The sequence below is a fragment of the Lepisma saccharinum genome, chromosome 6, assembly GCF_977018435.1.
Source record: "Lepisma saccharinum chromosome 6, izLepSacc3.1, whole genome shotgun sequence".
NCBI lineage: Eukaryota > Metazoa > Arthropoda > Insecta > Zygentoma > Lepismatidae > Lepisma > Lepisma saccharinum.
In genome coordinates, this window is record NC_139234.1 from 16,674,352 (window position 1) to 16,699,386 (window position 25,035).

General features: G+C 38.1%; 1 protein-coding gene across 5 annotated transcripts in view; it reads right to left on the reverse strand.

Annotated features, from left to right (window-relative positions):
* Nucleotides 1–25,035, reverse strand: part of LOC145988591 (P2X purinoceptor 4a-like) — an 81,229-nt gene that overhangs the window by 52,163 nt on the left and 4,031 nt on the right. For 4 of the 5 annotated variants that reach the window (XR_014441769.1, XR_014441768.1, XM_083123577.1 and 1 more), the window contains exons 2-3: nt 19,237–19,348; nt 9,319–9,459 (exon numbers count right to left, since the gene is read on the reverse strand). Coding sequence is in view for 3 of the 5 variants with exons in the window: in XM_083123577.1 (XP_082979703.1) it covers nt 9,319–9,459; nt 19,237–19,348 (253 nt within the window). In the remaining 2 variants the exon portion in view is untranslated. Of the gene's footprint in view, nt 1–2,308; nt 2,402–4,174; nt 4,354–9,318; nt 9,460–19,236; nt 19,349–25,035 lie in introns of all 5 variants that reach the window. The other variant, XM_083123578.1, reaches the window with a different exon arrangement.

Sequence of the window (25,035 nt, forward strand, 5' to 3'; positions counted from 1 at the left end):
TCGAGTCCGGACTACAAAAGAAAATGATCTTCCTTTCCAATTTATTGATTGATTGAGTAGGTGTTTTAAGTCCACTTTATACACAGTAAGGCTAATCGGGACTGGTTCTACAGTATAAAGTGGATCCGAACCCCTATGAGCATCCACCGGGTATCGAACCCGGAACCCCTTGATTACAAGGTGACGATGCTATCATGCGCCACCGAGGAGGCCCTTGCTCCTTTCCTTTCCAAGACTAGATATATATATAATGTATGTATACAGTATAGGCCTATATGGTGTATAAATAGTTTGTTAATTTATAGTAGTTTGATAGAAAATATCTTACGTTTGGACCCCCCACCCCCAAACTGATGAACCTAGCTACGTCCCTGGGAAGCATAAAGGGTTTATTAAAGTATTCAATGTTAGCAAAAATTTGATTATGAACTAGGTGCATGCCCCTACACGTGCTTATCTTATGGGTCCCATGAAGTGTAATATCCTTCAAGGTGGGTCCCAAGACCTCTTCAATACTTGTAGTACCATGCGTCCATTTCGATCTGCAGCCGAGAGATCGGGAGAAGCGTGGCGGGCGGTGCTGACGGAGATGCCGACATTTGCGGCCTGAAATGCCCGCTTATTTTTATGGACATATGCAGACATTTATATAAATATTGCAAAACGAGCACTAACCTGTGTTATAAGAGTATGGTTTTAATTTTAGTAGCTTAGTGACTGTATGTGCCGATGATTTTGACACGCCCACCTCTTGTGAAACACGGCGTAGAGGTTTGTTTGGAGAACGTTCTAACGCTGCACCAATATCATCGAGTTTTGCTTCGGTTAGAATCCGTCGTTTTTGCTTAGGTGTTTTAAAATTTAACGATACAGTTTCTCGTAATTTAAGGACAAGATGTCTAACCGTATCTCTGTGTGGAGTTGAAACGCATGGGAATTTCTGTACAAATTACCTACACACGTCTCGACACGAGTTTGTTTTCACGTAGGTACGTGTCATACATAAAAAAATCTTTGTTCTAACGTGAATCTTGCGGCTGGCATTCCAATCGTCTCACTGACACGTCACACATACACACTACAATAACACAAACAAGTAACTGCAAGTAACCAAGAATAACACTCTTGCGCACAGTACGAACTTAACACGCTCTTGGTTTACATTGCTCGCCACTATATTTACAACTCTGTCTTCATCTAGTTGCGAAGGAAAAAAAAACTCGAGCTCGGATATTTCGGATTGCAAGGAAGCTCACGAAAACCATTCACTTTTATCGGTTTCGTCTGCAGTGTAAACCTGATACAGTGTTGCACATTCGAAACCTCCAAACGATTCCCATGGCCACAAAACTCTTTCAAGGATATAAACTTAAACAGGACGTTACTGGTCAAAACTATGATTAAAATGTTTTATTATCTGTGGCTCTTAACATCGTTTCTATAGCGTATTTATTTGTGTATATAAGAGCAGAACTTGGATGAAGTACAGAAGAACTTTTGCGTGTTATAACACAGGTTAGTGCTCGTTTTGCAATATTTATATAAATGTCTGCATATGTCTATAAAAATAAGCGGGCATTACAGGCCGCAAATGTCGGTATCTCCGTCAGCGCCGCCCGCCACGCTTCTCCCGATCTCTCGGCTGCAGATCGAAATGGACGCACGGTAGCTGCCTGATACATGTGGTTTCCCAGAACTTTTCCCTTTCCAAAAATAACCAGTATTCTGAAATTCCTTGCTCCAATCGCAGACGAACTACCTTGTCAGTAGATGTTTGCCATATCCTGTTCTGGAATCCACTGCATGACAGTAACAGAGTTTGTTTTCACTAATTCCACCACAGAAAAAGCCTTTACTACTGGAGTAGCAGTCATTCTGCTTAGGTGACTCAACAAGTGCTCAAGTCATCCTGACATCACAAACAACTGCAGTTGTAAAATCTTTCATGCCACTTCCTATGCTACTGCACATCTTGCGTTTATATGTGTTTAATGGTTTGGGTTCTATGTATCATTGAAACTGCCTATGTCTTTAATAATAACCCTGTATATTAAGTGTTATTTGTGCATTATTAAGGTCAGAGAAACACCCATGGCTAGGCATTAATCAAACTAAGAAACTTCAATGGCAAGACTAAGTAGACTGCTTAACATTCAGCTGCTCACTCACGTGAACGTTCTTACTTCCCAAATTCTGCACCCATGAACACGTTACCTGGTTAAGTCACATATCAACATTTCCCTAAAAGCTATAACACAACATCAACAGTGCATACACTAAAACAATAATAATATACCATTACACTAACCTTCTATACTCGGACCCAAATAGAGGAAAGCTTATACTGTTTTTAATGAATACTGTGTAATCAACAAAACCCTCTATCACAGCTGTTCCATTTCTGAAAATGAAAAGAAAGCTTTTTTTAAAAAAAATGGGAGATCATATCCAGATGCATAATGAACCGAGTTGGCTAAGTATCACATCCTTTCATAGCATCTCCCAATTACGGAAATACTGGATACTGACACAGACTTACTAAAACGGAGCATATAGTTGACTGTTTTTACAAATCGTCTACACTCTTCAGAAATGGTTCTGGACATATGTCTCTGCTGCTTACTTCTGACAACAGGGGTAAAAAAAAGGTAAAGTGTTCCCCTGTGCTTAGCACCATGCCATGAAGGCATATAGGGGGTGCGGGGGTAACGCCCCACACTTTCTTGATCCGGTCGTGAGTGGGGGTGATGTGATCAGCACCATGCCCCTGACCACCTTTACCCTCCAGGGTTTCCCCCAGGTACCCATGTTATTCGTCAACAGGGGTACAAGAATTAAAATTTTCATGGTCATAAAACAATGAATGAATAAATGGTGCACTCAATTACTAAATATTTGTAGAAATATGTGTAAATAATCTGTCACACAACAGTTTCTTTTTTTAAATTTTATTTCATAGGTGGGCTAGTATGTGGAATCTAGAAGGGGATGGGAGAGAATCTTACTGTAAAAGGTGTGATGATGATATGATCAATATAAACATCATGATTGATATATTTATTTAGCTTTATGCACAGACACACCATTTATTATTATTATTGTTCATTGAACTCAGAATATTTAGTGATTTTTTTTCTTTCGTATATAAAGTGTAAAATGTGTACATTTAGTGTGAGTGTAGAAATAGAAAACCTTACAGAGCATCCTGACAACTCAGCTCAGAAGTGCACAAGGTTGTAGGCAAGCTGTTGTCAGCAGTGTCTTTGGGATGTGAACTGTTACGATCGCATGGGTTTTCAAGTGCTCTGCACATATTCATTTTACAGAAGAATTTGGGGTCATATTCTAGCATTGTACATTTTGCAGGTCATTGTAGACTGCTTTTCTGTATCATTTGATATTTACCTTCACTTTTCTGCCACTTTTGGATAATCATGATGATGGCAGGATGAATGATGATTAGATGAAATTGATGAAGGGACATGCACAAAGAACACCCATGCCCAGGCCAGGACGAGAACCCAAGAACATCAGTGGCGATACTGAAAGTCTACCAATTAATATGCTTGGCCACCGAGCTGTTAGATGGTAAAGAACTGTAAATTTGGTGATATTGCAAGTCTTGCTCTACACTCATCAACTCTCATTATCATCATCAGTAGTAGTAGCAGTAGTATTACATGATAGGCAGGCTTACATGATATATTTTGCATCTTTTATAACTATACGGAGGAGTTGTTTCTTGTCCTACACACACATCAGATGTTTTTATTTGCCTAAAATATTAAATGCTAATGCTGTGTATGCAAAATACATGTAATGCCAAAAGACAGTGCAGAACGTAGAAAAAAGCATAAGATAGGTAAAGCCTTAACTAATAAATTGAAGTGATTAATAAAGGAGAATGAAAACTTCTTTTGCAAGTGCTTAAAAAGCTGATTGTTTCTGAATGGTGGTTAAGTAACAATAGTTATTTAAATGTTACTTTCCCACTTCTGCAGGCTGACAATGAGGCTTAGATCAAGTAAATGAAAGAACAAGCCCCTATCTAGGCCAAGGTTCATAAATTAGAAATTTTACAGCAGATATTGTGAGCCCAGCTCTCCACATTTCCGAGTCAGCAAAGTGACAATTTGCCTATTACCTTCATGATTATTACTGAAGGGAAACTTACAGAGGCAACTTTACTTCATTCTCCACAGGGCACCAGGCCTCAACCTCGCACATTTTCTCCCCTGGGATCTGGGAACTGTTCATGCATCTCCCGGTGGCCTTCCCATGGCCCACTGGGAACACATGGCCAGCTATGCAGATATTCTTCTCAGTGCAATTGGCTCCTGGAACAAAGGGTGACTGCAAGGAAGGATATAAAATTGGCAACATACATGACAAAACATCAGTAAATAAAAAAAAAATAATCTGCTTTCGCTGAATTCATGCAGGCAGGTGCATAGCCAGTTTTTCTTTCTTTGTGTGCTATATTTCATAAATGAAAATCTGGGATGCCACTGATAGAAACCTGTTGGTGAGGAAAGGGTACTGGGCCCAAAAAAAGTAGTACGAATGTACACCATAATTATTATGGACAGTCTCTTTATCATATTCTTTCCACTTCTTAATAAATGGAAAATCACTTTGAAGTCTATCATAAAACCCACACTTGCTATTTGGTGCCGTAATGCCATATAAACTAATATTCTTCCTCACAATAACGGAACTTTATTTGAAAACTGCAGACTGAACAGATAAGCACTGAAGCATTGACTGTTTACAGTAAGCAGCTTACTATACAATGGAATACAGCACTGCAAACTTGAATTGTTGTTGAGTTGTGCCAACGTGAAGTCAAAGATCTCTGCAACACCTTCTTGTAACTCAATAACTCTTGTATTAAGAGTGAGCAGTTCAGTGTACAGTAGGTTGTTTTGTAAAATTGCCATTTTAAAATTATGCTCATGCATTTAATAGAAATAACGTTCATGAAAATATAGTCTTAATCATTTCCGCTTCACCGCTTGATTCCGTGACATTAGTGCAGAGGGAAATCTGATTTTTTAAAAAAGCACTGACACTGCATGTATAACTATGATTACTACGGTAATAATATACGTACTACTTTTACTAGAATGTTAGGAAATATCAGGGTGCTACAGACCATCAGAAATTAAATTCCCTGACTTTTCCACATTTTGCAAGACAAATTTTTCATTTCTCCAATCACTTTCACCTCTTTCCATTTTTCACAAACTGCTCTATTAATGGAGTTGTCTTGTGATGTAGGACTTTTGAATCACCCTGTATATAGAGAGAGATTGTCAAAAGACAAATATTATTATTTCATGGACTTAGTACACTAATTTTGGTGCCACAATTGAATTCTTCAAACCTCCAAAACACAGGGAGTGAGTCCAAACCTGATCAAGAGCATATAGGTGAAATGCTCGTTTTTACTTTTGATGGACACATTTACGACCATATTTAATGTTTTGTGAGAAAGTGAATCTTTTTCATTCCATGTTTTCATAATAGAGTTCTAAACTGCAACTTGCAAGAAAATAAGATGCTATGAATGATAAATAACTGTAACGAAGTAACCGAGCTCAGAAATAGAAATTTTCACCATGCCCGCCATTTAATGACATCATTACAGACGAACAAGAGCTTAAAAACTTGGGGGTTTGGGGTGTTTTACATTCATGAATGAATGCACTACCCTCACCCCAAAGGGCATGTTCTCCATCAGAAGGGAAATATTCTATTACTTTCCTGTCTTCCAACCATACTAGTGGAGTTGTACATCAAACAAACAACCACTACATTAAATCAAATAACTCCCTTACATTTAATAAAGACTCAGGTATCGTTGTGAAGTTTTTAAAACACTCTACAATAATAATGTCAAAACGTTAGCATATTAAATAGTTTATCCTAAAATGTTAAAACAGGCAAGGAAAATATCTAATTTTTCTCCTACTATTGTTAATATATTTCGGACAACATATCAAATAGAAACAATATACTTTATTTTATAGATTCTCCAATTGATTCCCTTTAATTTGGTCCAAAAGCGAAGGTTGTATCTCTCTTCTGTGAGAAGTTATACGTGTTTAAAGATTACAGTACAAATTCTGATGGTGGCCATATTGATGAAGTCATATCTTCAAAACCTGCAACGGGATTCTTGGGGACTTTTTGTGACAAATACACTTCAAGTAGTATATATTCCTGGAAGTTTCGTTTCATTTTTTTTTGTCTAGGTTTACCTCCAAAAATGCTTAATTTGACTGTACTAATAATGCTATCAATAATACTTTTGCTTTTTATAATACTTAGCCATGCCTTTTGGAAGGTGCACGTACCATAAATCCATCAATGATCGCATGCATAAAAGGAGTCTGAAAGTTTGTCAGACAAAATGTCCGACACGATGCCCTACTATGGTGTCGGACGGTGCTAGAGTGGGTGCTATCCCCCCCACACACACCTTTCTGGTCGACAGCTCCACCTGCTTATAGCTCCCACACAGAAAAGGAAAAATTATGTCAATACATTTAGCATGTGATATTTAGAGGTTCATCAAATGTGTCTGCTCCTCTGGAAATTTCTCCTCCTCCATCTTCCATCACTTGTTTCTGGCACCATGGCTGTCCGATGCATAATAGGGACCTAAAACGTGATGCCAAGCCTGGCAAGATGATTTCCCATTAAAATGCAGTAGGACCTCTTTAAAATCAAATGCCTGGCAGGTTCTTTGCATTGCCGCACATTGCATCCCATACAGTTCAACAAAGATACATTTATCAATCAAGACAAAATTCCCTGACCTTTTTTTTTACCTCTGAAATTCCCTGACTTTTCCCACTTGTGCAGGTTTTGTGTGTCTGTCGCCACCCAGAAATACACTAAACTCACACTGCAAAAGATGGACCTAAATCTACCTAATATGTCAAAAATATGAGGAAATTAACAGAATCAAGTAAAATATTAAATTTTCATTATTTTGCAACTTAATGTTTATCAAGCCAATTTATCCACTTATAAGAAATTCTTGACAACAATTAAAGTTTTCCATATTATTGTGATTATAAAAATTAAGATCTCTTTATATAGTGGATACAATACAATAACTGCTTGTGGTTTGAGTTAAATTTCCTGACATCACATGAAACAAGAGCCCAATCAGTAAAAGTTACTCCCATTTTAGCACTTAAAATCTATAAAGAATGGCTACTTTTAACATGTTTCAAAATTCCAAAAATGAGGGATGAGTGATCACACGAAAGTTAAGACTAAAATATACCCTTAACTTTTGCAAAGATTCCTTGAATAAGGTGTGTTAGAGTTAATGATAACATGAGAAACATTTTAATACATTAGGAGTATGAAATGTGAAAAAATATATTTATGTCAGATATTTCACATTTGGTGTCAGTGACGGATTAAGGTGGGTGCTATTGATGCTGCAGCATTAGGCCTATTCCTGAAATAGGCCCAGATGAAAACAGATGAGAATTTTCCGAAAGCTGAACAGTTTTCTTTGGTATATTAACCTGAAAACAAATATTACAGAGTGAAATTTGGAACCCCAATTTCGGATGCCTAGACACAGCTTTACTTATTATACAGTTACTATTATTCCTTGCGCTGTGACGTAACTACAGAGCATTCCCTGCCATTCGCTACGAGACTTGGCAGCAAGCTGCCTGGCATCACACTTGTCTTTCCCGGTGAACAGGTCAGCAACAGTCGCTAGAGTTGGCTATTAAAATTACAGTTTTCATATTGTGTACTAACCTTGACTACAGAAGGTGTTGAAAATGATGTCCCTCTGCTACAACACATTCCTGGCATCTCTGAAGGAAATTGGCATTTACACGTGCAAGTTCGTCTACTGTAATTCTCCCGATTTTTCGTACAATACTCTCTTTTAACTCACGGATGGTGTGCGGATTGTCTTTGTATACTTTATATCCCCATTTTTCTTTCCACTTTTATTCAGAACTGACCCTGTTACTCTAAACTTTTTTACGAGGTTTAATATAAGCGACTGTTGCGGACCCCGTTCACTGGGAAAGACAAGCGCTGATGCCGGGCCGTTTGCCGCCGAGTCTCGTAGCGAATGTCAGGGAATGCTCTGTATAACATCGTTGTGTTTATTGTTCACTAAAGAATTCAAGTTAATGCTATCAATTTTATGTTAAACAGCTTACTTAGTAATTTTGCTGCATTTTTTTTTGCAATTCTTGGCGATTGTTGCCACTTTATTATTGTTCAGTAAGTACAACGTAGTCAATTTTTCACCTTGAAAGTTAGTTGTACAGAAAAATCGACGGAATTTCATTGTTAGGTTTTGACGTGCAGTATCAGGACCCAATTTAGTCTTAATCCAGCCCTGTTTGGTGTAAATATTAGAAGCATATACTCAAAGATATAATAATGATAAATTGGTAATAAAAACTATCATTTATTATCATTATTATTACTATTCAAATATTTTCCACCCCTACACAAATTTCTGGCACCGTCCATGAATGGGATAGATATCTGATGGGAAAAATGCAACAATACATCCATAGCTTATCCAAGATTTCAACCTGAGGCCTTTATCTTCAAAGCACGTAATGCTGACCACTCTTGACAGCAACATATATATATGCTCATACACATTGCCAGAAATGTTTGTAGGGTGGGGGGGGGATCAGACTGTTGAAATTGTAATTATTATAAACTAATCACCAGATGAGTGAGTATTAAGCATAATTATCTTCCTTCAGTTCTTTTATATGTATTTCATGCAAATAATTTCCTGAAATGAATAGTTGTTTTGTTATTAATTTTTCACACATACCTCGTTAAGAAAAAAATCTTTGAATATGTGGGTAAATTTTGATCATAAGTACATATATTGTGTAACTTCTCAAATGAAAATATCATTTGTTGAATTCTGAACACTAATAAAACCATTTAGTCTTTGTCTTTGATTTGTAAAAAGTGTAAGTTACACACAATTTTTTGACATGTTACTTCGGTTATTCTGTTAGAATATACTAATTTATTTTTGTCTGTAATTGAATACAAAAATAATATTTATGTCTTGCTTTTTTCTAACTTGGAATGCTCATGCAAATGCAACCTGATCCACTACATGCCTCCACCAGGTATAGAACTTGTTAACCCTTGATTGTAAGGTGACAACATTACCACTATGCCATTGGGGGAGGCCAAATATAAATTGGTCACATGCAACAGTACCAATTGATTCCCTTCGTATCACCAAGTTACCAGTTACACACTAGCTGATTTGAAAGCAAGACTTACCTCATCACATTTTCCCATTGTTTGATTTGGTGTTATTATTACATTTGTTGTAACAAAAAACCCTCCACTGTCTGCTGGTGGGGTGACATACTCCTCAACGTCCCATACCCTATTGTACAGTGACTTGTATTGTTCTGGAACCTAGAAAGTAGTACCCAATGTAATTTCATGATAGTTCTCTAAACATCAAAACTAAGAAGAAAAAAATACTGAATTGTTACCAAATCTTATATATCATCAGTAAAAGGTGAATTAAAGATGTAACAAAGATCGTTCTCTACTTAGAAAATAGATACACTGTAACACTGTTTGTTTTCATGTGATTGTAAATATCACAAATCAATGAGCATAAGTATCTTAAATGCTATCATCTTTAATTTTAACGCAACTGTTACTATGGGACAGCTGTGACTCAAGCAATATTCACCTACCGACTCACCAAAACCACATGACACACATCCAATTTCTGCAAATAAGACCAGTCTCCATCAAATAGAGGCGGAGAGTGAACGACTTATCCAGAATTTTTCCATCTGGGAGTATTATGTGTTATAAGAGGGATGCAAAAGTAAACTTTGCATCGAAATGGCAATGGTTAGGTACCTGTGAAAAATCTTGGAGATTGTTTTGGAAAAGCAATTAGGAACTGTTACAAGATTGTTGAGGAGGTGTAAATAAATCACTGATCTTTCTATTTTATGCCACTCTTCTACCACTTGGGTTAATCCTGACAATCAGGATGAGACATGAATGGGTAATGGTACAAAAACAATAATACAACCATGGCTTAACCAAGGTTCGAACCTGAGGTCACCGACTTCGAAGTATATTGTGCTAACCACTCTGCCACAAAGGCTGCCAATCACTGATCTAAAAGCAGGTTGGATAAAATCCTGATTTTTATTTTTAAAAAAAAAATTTGATGATTTTTACAATTTAAATCGGATTTTATCTTTTAGATAGATTTTCTATTTTTTTTAAAAAACCCACAAAATTGCTTGTATGGTTTTTGGCACCATACATGTAGATATATTTTTTATAGAAAGGCTTTATCTAGTAAATGGCCCTGTAAATATTTGAACAGTAAAAATATATGTAAATATGCATTTTCCTGTTTCTGATACTGTATATATGAATCTATTATGGAAATGTTTGTTGATTGTGTTAATGAAACTATAATAATTTCAGTAACTTTTCTTGGGGTGTAAGGGGTGCTCCTTCCACGTAGTGCACCCAATAGTCAACCTCACTTCCACATAGTACACCCTGAACTGCACTAACGAGGCTCTGGCGACTGGTCCCATGGCCAGTATAATTTTGTTTGCGTTGTCCTGTGTTTTGTCCTTATTTGTGCTGAGTTCTCCTTTACAGCCTCAGCTTTTAACGAAAGTCAGAATATTTTATGATTTTAGTTATGCAACGTTAGAGTTGTTATGTGTAACAATAAGGGGCATGACACAGTATAATGTGACGGGTGCAAAATAGCCTTAGTGCTGATGCACCCAAAATTTTAAATTCAAATTAAAAAAAAATAATCAAAAAGTAACTTTTCTTGAAGTGAAAATAAAACATTCTGAATGTATTATATACAGAAGGCTGATTGGGCTACATCTGACCGATTTGGCAATGCTGCTGCTCCATTTGTAGTTGCGCCAGAACCTTGAAACCAGTGTTGTGTCTGAGCTTGCAGTTGCCGGAGCGTCGTGTTCGTGAAATGCCAACGAAAATTAACTGTTATTTGGAAGGGTACATCGTGGCTCTTTTTCACGCACATTTTTCATACAACCGAATAGTGAAACAGTGACGGTAAAATGGTTTAACCATCGGAGTGATCACAGCTAAAGATATTGTGGCCAGAGAAACACAAATGGTGCTCATGCAGAAACATTCGCCAACAAAAGGAGCCCATTCGAAGTTGCCAGCACCTGAGGTGCTTCGTGGAATTCGGCGAATTGCAGTCCAGGAGAATCCACCACCGTAACATACCATGGTCCAGAGTTTCAATGTGGCACAGTCCACTGTCAGTGATGTCATTCGGCACCATCTTGGCCTGTGATGTGTACGTAAGGGCCAGGTTCACAACCTCCTCTCGCACCACATTACAGAATGCAAGACCAACTGCCACAAACTGTACGAAAGATACTTGGCGGGGTCAAAACGGAAGACAGTTGACACATCCTTTCCCATTGCACAAATGTTTATTGTTAATATTTATTGTTATTAATTATCTTTTCTCTTGTGCAAATGTTTGTTCTTTAATATTAATTTCTGTAATTTACCTATCACTGATAATGTCAGGATAGTGACTAACCTGTATATACTTGTAAGGGCTGTTACCATGGCAATTACGAGTGTCTTTTGTCTTGACTTAGGAGTTCGGGCTCGGTTTTTGAAATAGTGTGATCAAGTTGAATTGTAAGAAGTTTAATTTGTTTGAGTGACATGGATTATATGTTAGAAATATAAGTATTTAGTATGCAAAGAAGTAAAATAGACTTCCTTTTTCTTAGTGCAAACTTAACTTTGATTTTTATTTGGTTTGAACAACGAAGAGAGATATTACCCCCATACCCTGAGAGGCATCACGTGTATGCTTTCGAGTCTTTCATGTGAACTTATTATTTGTTCTTTTAGTTAAATCATGTTCTTTTGACTAAAGAACGTGTCAAGATTTTGGCAAACAACGCGGGGCCCAAAATCTGTTGTTTCCTTAGTGGTGTTCATTTTTGTGTGTTCGTGAAGAGTAATTGATTTGTGATTGTGATGGAAATTCTGTACTAGAAAAATATGGATAAGAAGATGTTGAGAACTGCAAGTAAATCGTCGGCTGAGGAAAATGAATCTCCAGTGCAGTCAGTTCCAATTACAGCAGACTTGCTTTCTTCAATACGGATTATGTTGGAGGAAAGTACAAGGGCTATGGAAACAAAAATTCAAGAAAACATTAGAGAAAGTTCCAGCAATCTGGAACCTAAGTTTCAGGATAATGTAGCCAGGTTGAAACGCAGTTTGAACTTAAAGTTAGAGGAAAGTGGTAGAAATCTGGTGGAATCAGAACGGCGCTTAGAAGAGAAGTTTTCACAGGGTTATTTGAAACTCACAGAATCTGCTTTGGAGATGGGACAGAGACTGGACAATTTGACTGTAAAAATGGAAGAAAATCAACAGAAGATAAAAGAAAGCATTCAAATAGAGATCGTTAACTTTCGTCAGACATGTGAAGCAAACTCTCTACAAGTGGAATCAAATGTGCAAAAAGAAATTGCCCTGTTGAGAGAAGAGGTTGAACAATCTCAGGGTAACTTTCGTAAGGAAATCGCTGAAGAACAGAGCAGTTTCAGAAAGGAAGTGTTTGAAAATGTGAATCACCAGGTAACTGTTATCACAGACAAGTTAGAAGATACCATTAATCACAAAGTGGCAGAGAAACTTGCTGAGAATATAAATGAAACCGAGGGATACCGAAAAGCTGACGAAGAATGGAGGAAAACAGTTGAAACTAAACAAGACAAATTTTCCTCAGATGTTGGTCATATCTGTAGTGAAATTGTTCATATTTCTGATCAGCTGAATAGGTTACAGATCCAGACGAACTCTGATCATCCTAAAATCCACCGTGTTGATGAAGGTTCTGGAAGATCGACATTTTATCCCATCTGTTCAAATGAAGCTTCAAACCTACAAGGAAAAACCTCACGGAAAAAGAGGTACAAGATGATGAACGAATCCAGCTCCTCAGACAGTGAATCAACTGCTCGCAGCAGAAGAAACAGAAGAGAGCCTGCTTCACGCATGTTACACACTGGGGTAACTCCTAGAATGGCAGACATCAATTCTATGAGAAAGTTCGACGGCAATATTATCGCTACTTCAGCTGAAATATATTTAAAGGAATTGAATACAAACCTTGAAATTCTACAGATTCCTCAACAGTATAGGCTTGAAATAATTCCACGTTTGTTAACTGGAAAGGCCTATCACTGGTTTTATTCGCATAAGAATGATTTCCGCACTTACTCTGATTTTTGCAGAATTCAAGAAGCGGTTTGCTTCAACAGAAGCGAAAGAGAGAGAATTGACTTCTGTGAGGACTAGGCGGTACAATAAGCAGAATGATAACAATGTGGAGGAATATGTTTGGTCTGTGTACTCTGCCTGTAGGAATCTGAGTAATCATTACACCGAGCAGGAAGTAGTTAACCTAATCATCGGACAGCTACCTTTTAGAGTAAAGCAATTGTGCTTGGCTCATGTTCCGAACACCGTGGATCTCTTAGCGGATTTTGTTAAGAGATATGAGCAAGCAGAGGAACAAGATGCTTGGCGGTCTACATGGAGACGAGAAACTGGCTCTCAACAAAACAGCAGAGATGTTCAAAGAACGTCTAGAATTCGCTTAGTTCAGCAACAAAATAGGAGTAACCCAGCTGAGAGTCCATACCCTAGAAATGGAAATAATTACCGTCAACAGCGTCAGTTTAGATCACGACGAGAATATCCAGCTTCCAGAGATAATCCTTACGATAGACCGTATCCTAACAGCGGGTTTTCTTCGCCAAGTCAACAACGTTTATCTCCACCGAGAGATAGCAATAAAGCTCCCGGAACTCAAATGACGAGCAGTGGCGTGCAGACAAACATTGTTGAACCATATCCCAGCGTTGAGCAACAGCGTAGTGTGGCAGTAACGAGGAACTTCTGTTCGGATACCGGATCTAATCTTGACCAGGTGCGGGATTTTACCTCTCGCCTAGCATAGAAACGTCCCCTTATGTTAGGCAGTCTCGGGTGAAACTGGGGCAGCAAAAGACTTTTCCCATTCTGGAGATGAATATAAGAAACTCATACTTGTAATAAATCACGAGGAAAAGGAATTTAGATGTAAATTAAGGCAAGCCGTTCAGTGTAAAAATTCAGTGAGCTAGAACTAGAATTTAGAATTTGTAGGCAAGCGTAACTCAGTGCTCGAAACTACTGAAAGCACCATTCTAATGGAAATCTTAATTCCTAAAGATTTACCATAAAATCTGCTGTTGGTTAATCGTTTCTGCAAAAGTATAATACTGAGTTCAGTCTTAAACTATGAAAAGTATATTTAATGGTGGATGGAGTGTCGATTTAAAAAGGAGCTAGAAGAGAATAATTCCGTAGACAAGTAAATGAGGGTCCGGAAATTTAAAGCTAGCCATTAGAAATGGATTCCTTCACCAGAAGATATGAAGAAAAAGATTGATTCTAGTAAAATACTTGAAAATGGAATGAAGAACCGATTTAAGTTGAAATCTTCACGATCCATAGGAAGGTGTCTTTGGAAAGGCCTGGCACTGGAAACGTTTTCTATGAGTTTGTGGTTACGACATGTTGTAGAACGAGAGCATATTTGAATAGGCTGCTGAATGTTTATTTGATCTGGATTTCTTATTTGTATGAAGTGTCATCGTTTATTTATGATGTATCAGAAGTCCCATACTGTACAAAAAGTTGAATATTTCTTCAAGCATCCAGTTTTATCTCGGAACTTGTGAACTAAAGACATGAAGAATAGATTCCAGAGATTGAAACCAAAATCTCCTAGACTGTTGAAAGTTTTCCAGTTTGTCGTCGATTTTGATTTTTCTTCAGAGGGGGCAATTGACATGTCCTTTCCCATTGCACAAATGTTTATTGTTAATATTTATTGTTATTAATTATCTTTTCTCTTGTGCAAATGTTTGTTCTTTAATATTAATTTCTGTAATTTACCTATCACTGATAATGTCAGGATAGTGACTAACCTGTATATACTTGTAAGGGCTGTTACCATGGCAATTACGAGTGTCTTTTGTCTTGACTTAGGAGTTCGGGCTCGGTTTTTGAAATAGTGTGATCAAGTTGAATTGTAAGAAGTTTAATTTGTTTGAGTGACATGGATTATATGTTAGAAATATAAGTATTTAGTTTGCAAAGAAGTAAAATAGACTTCCTTTTTCTTAGTACAAACTTAACTTTGATTTTTATTTGGTTTGAACAACGAAGAGAGATATTACCCCCATACCCTGAGAGGCATCACGTGTATGCTTTCGAGTCTTTCATATGAACTTATTATTTGTTCTTTTGACTAAAGAACGTGTCACAGTTGACACACTGGATGAGGCTTACATTTATCTCACACGTAATGCTAACATTAGGGCAATTACGTACCGTGACACCACTGGCAAGGAACGTACTGAGATTTACTGCCAGTGCCTAGTAAGTTTCCTGCAGGGAATCATGATTGTCGCCGGATATGGTTACGAGGGAAAGTTGGAGACGTAAGGTGGAGAAAAACATAAAGGTGAATGCTGCCTACTTCCAGGAATCCATTATGGTCCCATCCCTCGTTTGTACATTCAACAAGAACTAGGTGCTAATCCACATGGACAAAGCATCCAGCCACACCGCTAGATCATCCATCCGGTTTTATCAGGACATAGAGCAGGAAACAAGAATCCGTGTTATTCCCTTTCATGACATTCCTGTCAAAAGCCCTGATGCTGGTCCAATGAATTTCTGCGCATTTGGACTGTTAAAACGATGTCTACAACATCGCCGTCCCCGCACCCTCACAGGCCTATGGAAAGCCTGTAAAGAGGAATGAAAAGAAATTCCTATGCATGTGCTCCAACATAGTTTGTTGCAGTGGAAATTGCGATGTCGGAGAGATAGTCCATAATGCTGGTGGTCCCAGCTTTTCATAGGGCAAGTACACTTTACATATCGGAAGAATATAACCCGATCAATCTCTGTAATTGTATATTTTGTAGCTAAATTTTGGCATTTTTTAAATAATAGTTTGCCATGTATATGTAGTTTAGCAATAATTACACTATTTACTGTTTAACATGATTAGTATTTTGTATATTATTCTACACAAAATTTTTCCTATTTTTGTCTATGAAAATTACTGAATTTTAAATCGAGAGAAATTTAAGTGTCTTTACAGTTTGCATATCACATTTCCTTTCGTATGAGCTTCATCCCACCAGTACATATATTTTGTTTCCTTTCGTTTCTTACAGCCTAATAAACACCATTCAATGATTACGAGATTAATGTACTTTCACCATAAGTGATTCTGATATCTACAAATTCCTTGTGTACATTATTCTATAAATTATTTCTTTAAAGTAGTTTAAATCAGTGATTTAAAAAAAAAAAAAAAAAAAAAAACATTAAATTAGTTAAACAGAACCGGATCTACAAGGGGAAATCTGCCAACCTGAGACTAGATTGATGAAGCAGGAGGATTTAGCTCAAGCACGAAACAGTTCATATAGTGTACAAAATTGAGAGCTCTTCACTCGCTATGACTTCGCAAGCACATAATGTTCGACCAGGCAAAACGAGCAGCATGCACTTGAAACCCAGTAGTGCATGTATAACCATCATTTGTCTGTGGCAGTGGGCCCACAAATATGGATTATGAAGTGAAATTGAAACTTAAGGGAACATAGTCATCATCTCCATGCAAAAATGTAGTTTAATCTTACAAATACACAATGATACATGAAAATTAAATAGATGATTGTGGGATGAAATTACTTATATATGTTTCTTGGATTATGGTCACATTAAACTGATGTTCAATTGTATGTTATTTCACAGGTATTTGGTGCACTGAGAAACGATATTTTGAAATGCATAGGCACGTCTGTCAGCATTTGTATCTGGTGTTGTAACGTGATCACACTATGTGTTTTTATATTTCCTCTTCCACCAACAATGTGACCTTTTGCTGAACTCGCTTTTACTAGGATTTAGAGCCTTTTTGAAATTTAAAATTTATTTCAAATCTTACCCATTCTACAATGCTTTTCTCACATTTTGATCACACTGTGTGTCATTATCTTTCCATTTTCAACAACAGTGGGACATTTTCTGGTATTGTTGAACTCGCTTTGACTAGGATTTAGAGCCTTTTTTATATTTCAATTTTCATTAAAATCTCGCCCTTCATGAAATGTTTTTGTCATATTTTGATCACATGCCATTCCTTTTTCCCACCAAAACATAACGGAAATCAATGGCTTCAACTTGAAATAAATTAGATTCTTCGAGACCTCACCCTTCTGGCCGAAGTTTGCATGTGTTACATATGCACATGCATGGAGTGCCTGTTTCATGACTCGAACTCGTGACCTACGGCCACCTGGCATGCCTGTTCCCACATTTGTCTTTTCTCATCCTGGTTTAGCGATTAATGCGTTGATGCACATTCAACCGTTGACACTTCTGCACCCCTGCAACCTACAGTTGTGGTCGTTTTTCGCTCCTGCTGACACCGTGATGCTTACCATCAGGCTATCCATACTGTGCAAATTCTTTATCTTGGATCCTTGCGTAACCGACTTGGTGGCTCAAAGTTAGCATTTCAAGTGGAGAGAATACGTTTGTTCGCTGAGTTCTCATGGGCGTTATGTGCCTTTCCGCATTTAGTTAGTCTCTGGATGTGACTTGGCCGCTACAATGCTTACGTCATCGTGTAGCCCCTTCCATGCTGAAGAAAATGAGCCATGTACAGTCTCTCTTAGTTCCAGATGTAATTTTCTTTTCCCGACATTATTTTGGGAAATTTTCAAACATGTATCAATCTATCTTCCAATATTGCTTGAATTTCTATCCTGATATTTTCTTTATATTCTTCACAAACTTTTGAATATTGTCTCTGTGTGGAACAGAAAGATCTGGGAATTCTGCTGCATAGCGCTTTCTAACTTCCTTCTCTACAAGAATAGTAATGATATAAGAGATGCACATTAAAAAACAATTTGCTTTGGCTAATCTGTTTCAGTACTAAATAACTGAATGTTATTTCCATTACCAACAATAAAAATAATAGGTCTTTGCTTCTTTCTAGTCTGAAATGAATTACGTCAATTTTCAAGGTGTCAAGTAACAGGTTAGATCTCCACCATTTACTACGTCCATGTTACACATATAATCAGTGCTCGAAATCATGTGGATGCTATTCCCTATGATAAGAAAAATTTCCTAAAGCATTGCTCATAGGAATCCCCTTATTCTCAAACTCAACCAAGCACCCTAGGTTCAATACCTGGTGCAGTCACATAGTGATTTGGATCTCATATTTAACTGTAGCTCCAGTTCTGATTAAGGTTTCTGTGCAAAAAGTCGACTTAAAACAATAATTAAATTCGATTAAGTATCATCCAACTAAAAATTTCCACTTCGAGGTCGAGTCTTACATATAATTATAATTTATCCTCAAGATCAACCTAAAGAGCTATAATTAAACAAAAACTTAAAAAGATCAATAATGATGAAAATTATGAATTAAGAAAAATTTAGGTTAACTCGAGAATATTTTCTTTCCCCCTGGAGAAAGTGAAATATTTTGCATGGTTTATGAAAATTGTCTTGTTTATTATAGTTTTCAGTTGATATTTGCTCATGGAAATGTACTATTGTGAAGTAAAGTACATTTGTTACCTTAGCATGTTACTTTACCATGTAGCAGAACAGCCCCAAGGCTTCGCACAAGTGAATATAGCACCCTAAACAACTTTCCAGAACAGCAGCTATAATTTTACGTAGTTAGGTTAGGATTGCTAGGTTTGGTGCTGGTAGTTATTTTCGATGTGTTCTTTCACTATTTTAGTTTTGAATACAAACAGGTTTTACTAACAAAAAGCTGCGAAAGAACCCCTAAGTTGCAGATTTTAACTTACGTGGGCCACACTTTGGGATCAAATATCTCCAATATTTGTTCTTTCTTAATGCTGGAACCACTTTTACGTTACGTAAAACATTCCGATGTGATTCTCAAGGGGGTACAGTGGGTCAACAGCCCCTATAATATCATACTAAATGTAAAATGTCATGACACAACTTTCCTTCACAAAACAACAGACAATGAGTAATTCAACGTAAGTAATCTACCTGTAGCTGAGCATTTGAGAAATTTGTCACTGTCAGACCTTTCAGTTTTGAAATTACAGCACTGTTAACTGGGCCAAATTCCTGGTAGCCCTTCTTGTAATACATTACAAATCTGAAATAAGAATGAAACAGTGCAGGATAAAACTGGTAATAATAAAGCACCACATGAATAAAAGTATTTTAATGTTAAAGGTTCAGTCAGACAAGCTATCAATTAATCGATAATTAATTAACAACATGGACGTCCGGAAGGGGCAAGGGGGGGCATGCCCCCCCCCCCCCCTTGGAAAATGAATATTCACCTGAAAATTAAATATTTCACACATAACTTCATTTCAGTCACAGTAATTTGTTAATTATTATAAATGTGTTGAAGGAACACGATCATTTCAGACTAAAACAATGTTTTTTGAGGGGGCAGCACTATTATGGGGGAAAATATGCCACCTCTGCCCCCCTGGAAAAAAATTACCTTCCTTGCCCCTCCCTGAAAAAAATCCTGGGGACGTCCATGACTAACAATAAAAGTATTGTTTTTGTTGAGAATATTTTTAATGAATTTGATTTTAAAATAGTCATAGTAATCAATACTTTGCTAGCGTCGAACAAATGTCCATGCCAAGTAATATATTTCTACTTTAAGGCAATTCAAGTAGCACATTGGCAAGTACATCGTTTCTCTATGAATAGGGTGACCATATTATTAAAAAGCCACTAATTGTCCCGTTTTTACAAAAGTCTAGGAGCTATCTGGGGCATTGCATGCCAAATCAACAAAAACAAAGTGTCATTTCTGACCCGACCATCTCGGATTTTTCTGAAACTACTATTTGGTAGTCTTCACGAAGATATGAAATCATGAGAAATTGTAGCTTCCTGTGTGGTGTAGTTATGGAGTTTTGGCGGCTTGAAAATACAAAAAATTGTCGATTTTTAGTCTGAGCTCGAGACTTTCATGGATAATTGCTCTTACCCTAATTGACGTAGAGAGCTGGTTGTAGTCTTGTTTGAAAGGACATGAAATAAGCTGTGTATCATATCACTATATTTGGAATAAAATCTTTTTAAGGTCATCCACTTTGACCTTTGGACCTTGAACTTTTGAAGAAGCATATCTGCGATTTCCTTGGAACTGAAATACAGTGCGTCCATTTCGATCTTCAGCCGAGAGATCGGGAGAAGCGTGGCAGACGGCGCTGGCGGAGATGCCGACATTTGCGGCCTGTAATGCCCGCTTATTTTTATGGACATATGCAGACATTTATATAAATATTGCAAAACGAGCACTAACCTGTGTTATAATTTATCATCTGTAATTCATCCAAGTTCTGCCCTTATATACACAAAAAATACGCTTTAGAAACGATGTTAAGAGCCACAGATAATAAAACATTTTAATCATAGTTTTGACCAGTAACGTCCTGCTTAAGTTTATATCCTTGAAAGAGTTTTGTGTCGATTGGGATCGTTTGGAGGTTTCGAATGTGCAACACTGTATCAAGATTACGCTGTAGACGAAACCGTTAAAAGTCAATGGTGTTCGTGAGCTTCCTTGCAATCCGAAATCTCCGAGCTCGAGTTTTTTTGTTCCTTCGCGACAGAGCTGTGAATGTAGTGGCGAGCAGATGTAAACCAAGAGCGTGTTAATTTCGTACTGTGCGCAAGAGTGTTATTATTGGTTACTTGCCGTTACTTGTTTGTTACTGCAGTGTGTATGTGTATTGTGTCAGTGAGAGGATTGGAATGCCAGCCGCAAGGTTCACGTTACGAGGGGCTGATATGTTCTCGGCCCGACCCAGAAGGACTTTAGCTACAGGCACGAAAGTTTCAGGCTATTCAACGTATTCTCCCCGAAAGTCTACACACTTGGCACTTGGTGGATATCAGTTTGAACAACTCTTATAACACAGGTTAGTGCTCGTTTTGCAATATTTATATAAATGTCTGCATATGTCCATAAAAATAAGCGGGCATTACAGGCCGCAAATGTCGGCATCTCCGCCAGCGCCGCCCGCCACGATTCTCCCGATCTCTCGGCTGAAGATCAAAATGGACGCACGGTATATTGTTAACACAAGGTTACACTATAAGTTAGAACGATTATGGGATAATTAAAGAAAAACAATTTAATTAGTATCAGTGTATTTTTTCAGCTGGTCATTTCTAGCGGGAGTTTGCAACACTGCACTATTGCACTGCAGACTTGCTAATGTGCAATACTTCTGCAACTATTTATAGAAAGTGAAGAATGTGTGCAGGAGTCTTGTTTGAAAGAAGTGTGGTAGAATGTTGAATAGATAGTGTGTTTAGTGTGACAGTCTTAATTTGAGCTGACTTTTTTTTAAATAAGATACTTTGGTCACCAGCATCATCCACATTAGAAAGCCTTGAAGATTTTTGAGATCCATGGAAACCTTGACAGTCCATATTTTTAAATTAATAAGTATCACCTAGAAATTAACACCAAAGCAGGAACAAACAGCGGATATTCACAGACAGATCAACACCTGAAACATCAATGAAGCCTGCAGAATTCATAAAAATTCTAGTCGGAAAAATGCGCACCTGATTGGAAATTATTTCATGCCAACAAGCTTAATTTCTCAAGCATTTAAAAGAAACAGTTCTTGATAGGCACTACATTGTACTTTAGATTCTGTAGAAAATTATTCCTGTGGGTTGCAAGATGCCTCAGAAGGTGCTCACTGGAATAATAGTCAAGCAACAACAATATATCCATTCACTATTTTTTATTTTTATTATTATTATGAAAATCCCAATACTTTGACAGTCAAAACTGAAAATTTGGTTGCCATATCAGATAGCGTGATATAGCATTAGTTCACTTACTCCAGAAAGTACTTATTACATTTTTGAAGAATAAATTTGGTTCTGACAACCACTACAAAAATCGCAAAAATTTCATCAATGTTGCCTACCATGAGGATGATTTTTCTATGTTGTGTGACCGATTTCCATTCCAGGAATCCAAAACGTTCATGCAGTACTTCCTTTCACAAAAGATGTCATACATATGAAACGTTATTCTGCATGTGATGAATTTATAGAACATACGAGAGGCGTATCATAAAGAATTACACTTTATTGTTTTAATGCAAAATGAAATGGCGTAATTCCACGCACTGCGCAGGATGGGCGCATAGGTACCTTGTCTACCACCAGGTGGCAGCACCGTGTGACAGTGCGTAGTCTGTGGCCTGTGCAGCCGTCGAAGCACAACGTCACGAGTGCTGTTGCGGACAACATGGAACAAGATGAACGTGGTCAACGATGGACGAGTTGGTTTTTGTGGAAGGAAGGGGAAACAACGCCACATATCCATAGACGGTTAGTGGCTGTGTGTGGAAAGTATGCAGTGTCACAGAAAACGGTGTATAATTGGGTAACTGGCTGGAAAAATGGTCAAACATCGATGGAGAAGGGAAAGAGTCCAGGGCGACATGTGAGTGTGAAAACAGACGCAAACATCGCACGTGTGGAAAATGTCATACTGGAGAACAGGCGTGTGACGTTTACGGAACTGGAGAGGATTACGGGATTAAGCAGACGAACCCTGCAATGCATTGTGCACAGTGACTTGAAAATGGGTAAAGTGTCAGCTCGGTGGGTACCGAAATGTCTTAACGCATGCCACAAACAACAACGCGTAGACATTTCCAGGGAGCTTTTGGAACTTTACGACCAGAATCCAGCTGATTTCATGGGGAAGCTTGTGACAGGTGATGGAGTGTGGCTGCATTACCACGAACCGGAAACCAAATCCCAATCCATGCAGTGGAAACATAAGGGTAGCCCCCCACCCAAGAAATTCAAAACAGGCCCACGGCTGGGAAACAAATGGCCACTCTGTTTTGGGATAGTGATGGCATCATCCTCATTGATTGGCTACCGAGGGGAACCACCGTTAACAGTGCAGTCTACGTGGCAACACTGACGCGGTTGCGTCGTGCAATTCAAAAGAAGAGGCAAGGCAAATGGGGCAAAGGTGTGCTTCTCCAACATGACAATGCCCGGCCGCACACCAGTCGTGAAACAACAGCTGCTATTGACCGACTGGGTTTCAAGGTGTTACCACATCCAGCATACTCTCCCCATTTGGCACCGTACGATTTTCACTTGTTTGGCACCATGAAGAAGCCCCTGCGTGGTCACCATTTCAACAATTGTGAGCAACTCCATGAGGCTGTCCAGCGATGGGCGCACACAACTCCAAAGAACTGGTTTCAAAATGGTCTCGAACGACTTCCACACCGCTGGCGTAAGTGTCTACAGCTCCAGGGGGACTATGTTGAGAAAGTACATATAGCATATTAAATGTATCTATGTCTGTATGTATCGAATACAATAAAGTGTAATTCTTTATGATACGCCCCTCGTAGTTTCATTATATGTTCAAATGCCTTAGAATTTACAGATATTACTGGATATTTTACTTGTGTATATAATAACAACTGGTGGCTAGTGTGTGTTCAGAAAGTGTCTGAAGACACCGGTGATTTACAAATTAACTTTATTCAACCTCATCATAGGCGCCGACTCCATGGGGCTTGAGCCCCCTAATGTTAATGATGTGGGGGCAGAGCCCCCCAAATAATTTTGCTTAAGAGGATCTAATGTATTATTTTTCTTCTCTTGTAAAGTTTACTCTGAATTGTGCCACATGAACTTAACTTTAAATACACATTTGAAATGTTCTAGACCATTAAGTTTGGGGGGAAGAGACTGCTAAACCATCAACTTTGGGGGGGGGGGGCTATGACCAGACACAGCAAAACACATGATTTATTACTATATACTAAGTATGTAATTATGAGTATTGTTAAAATTTTTACTAAAAAGAGTTTCAAAAGACGATGTGCACGAACTATACTGCGTTTGTTACAACCTGTCCCGGTTCCTGCGCTAGCTGGTCGCTGGCTTTTCTCCGTGCTGGGGAAAGTCAAAGCCAGGCAGCCAATTAAAATCCGCAACATCGCAACAACGTCTACGTAAGCGCCTCTCTTCTGGCTTCCATTTGCTCCTCGCTGCCCAGAAGACGATTATTTCCTCGTTTCTCATTGGCACCGAAACTGTCGAGCGATCGCTAATGCGGGAAACGGGACAGGTTCTAACAAACGTGGTATAGGGTAGTGGATGGCACGTTCGGGCTACAAATGGCTCTCACATGACATTCAGAACGAGATCAATGATATATTAGGGAGATCTGTTTTGCGCTCCGTGGTAGCAGATATTAAAAGTCGGGAATATTTTGCTATTATGGTTGACGAAACTTGTGACATATCCATCCGGGGACAATTAATATTCTACATTCGAACTGTGAATAAAAAAAATTGATATTTTTGAGGAATTCATGAACTTTTATTAGGAGTGTGCGGGACGGGATCAGGACAGGAAAAAATTTCAATTTCCCGACTAAGTCTGGAAATTTTTGGGACGGGAAATGTTCGAAATTTCCCGAAGCTCTGAAAATCTCGAATTCTACGCGTCATTTTCACTTTAACTGATTTCTGGATCAAAAACTAACAATTTACGATAAGTTCCATAAATTGACAATGCAGAAAACGTCTAGAAATAACGACATTTTAAAATGAGCAATCTGTATTTCCCGACTGCTCGGGATCCCAAAAAGTCTGGAAATCATTTCCCGAAGTCCGGATTGGGACGGGAAATTTTTTTGGGATCCCGCACACCTCATGCTTTTATGAGATTCCAAACACTGAGGCCAAAACTTATATAAGGGAGAGAGTGGGTCATTCATTAATTTAGTTCAGTGATCAG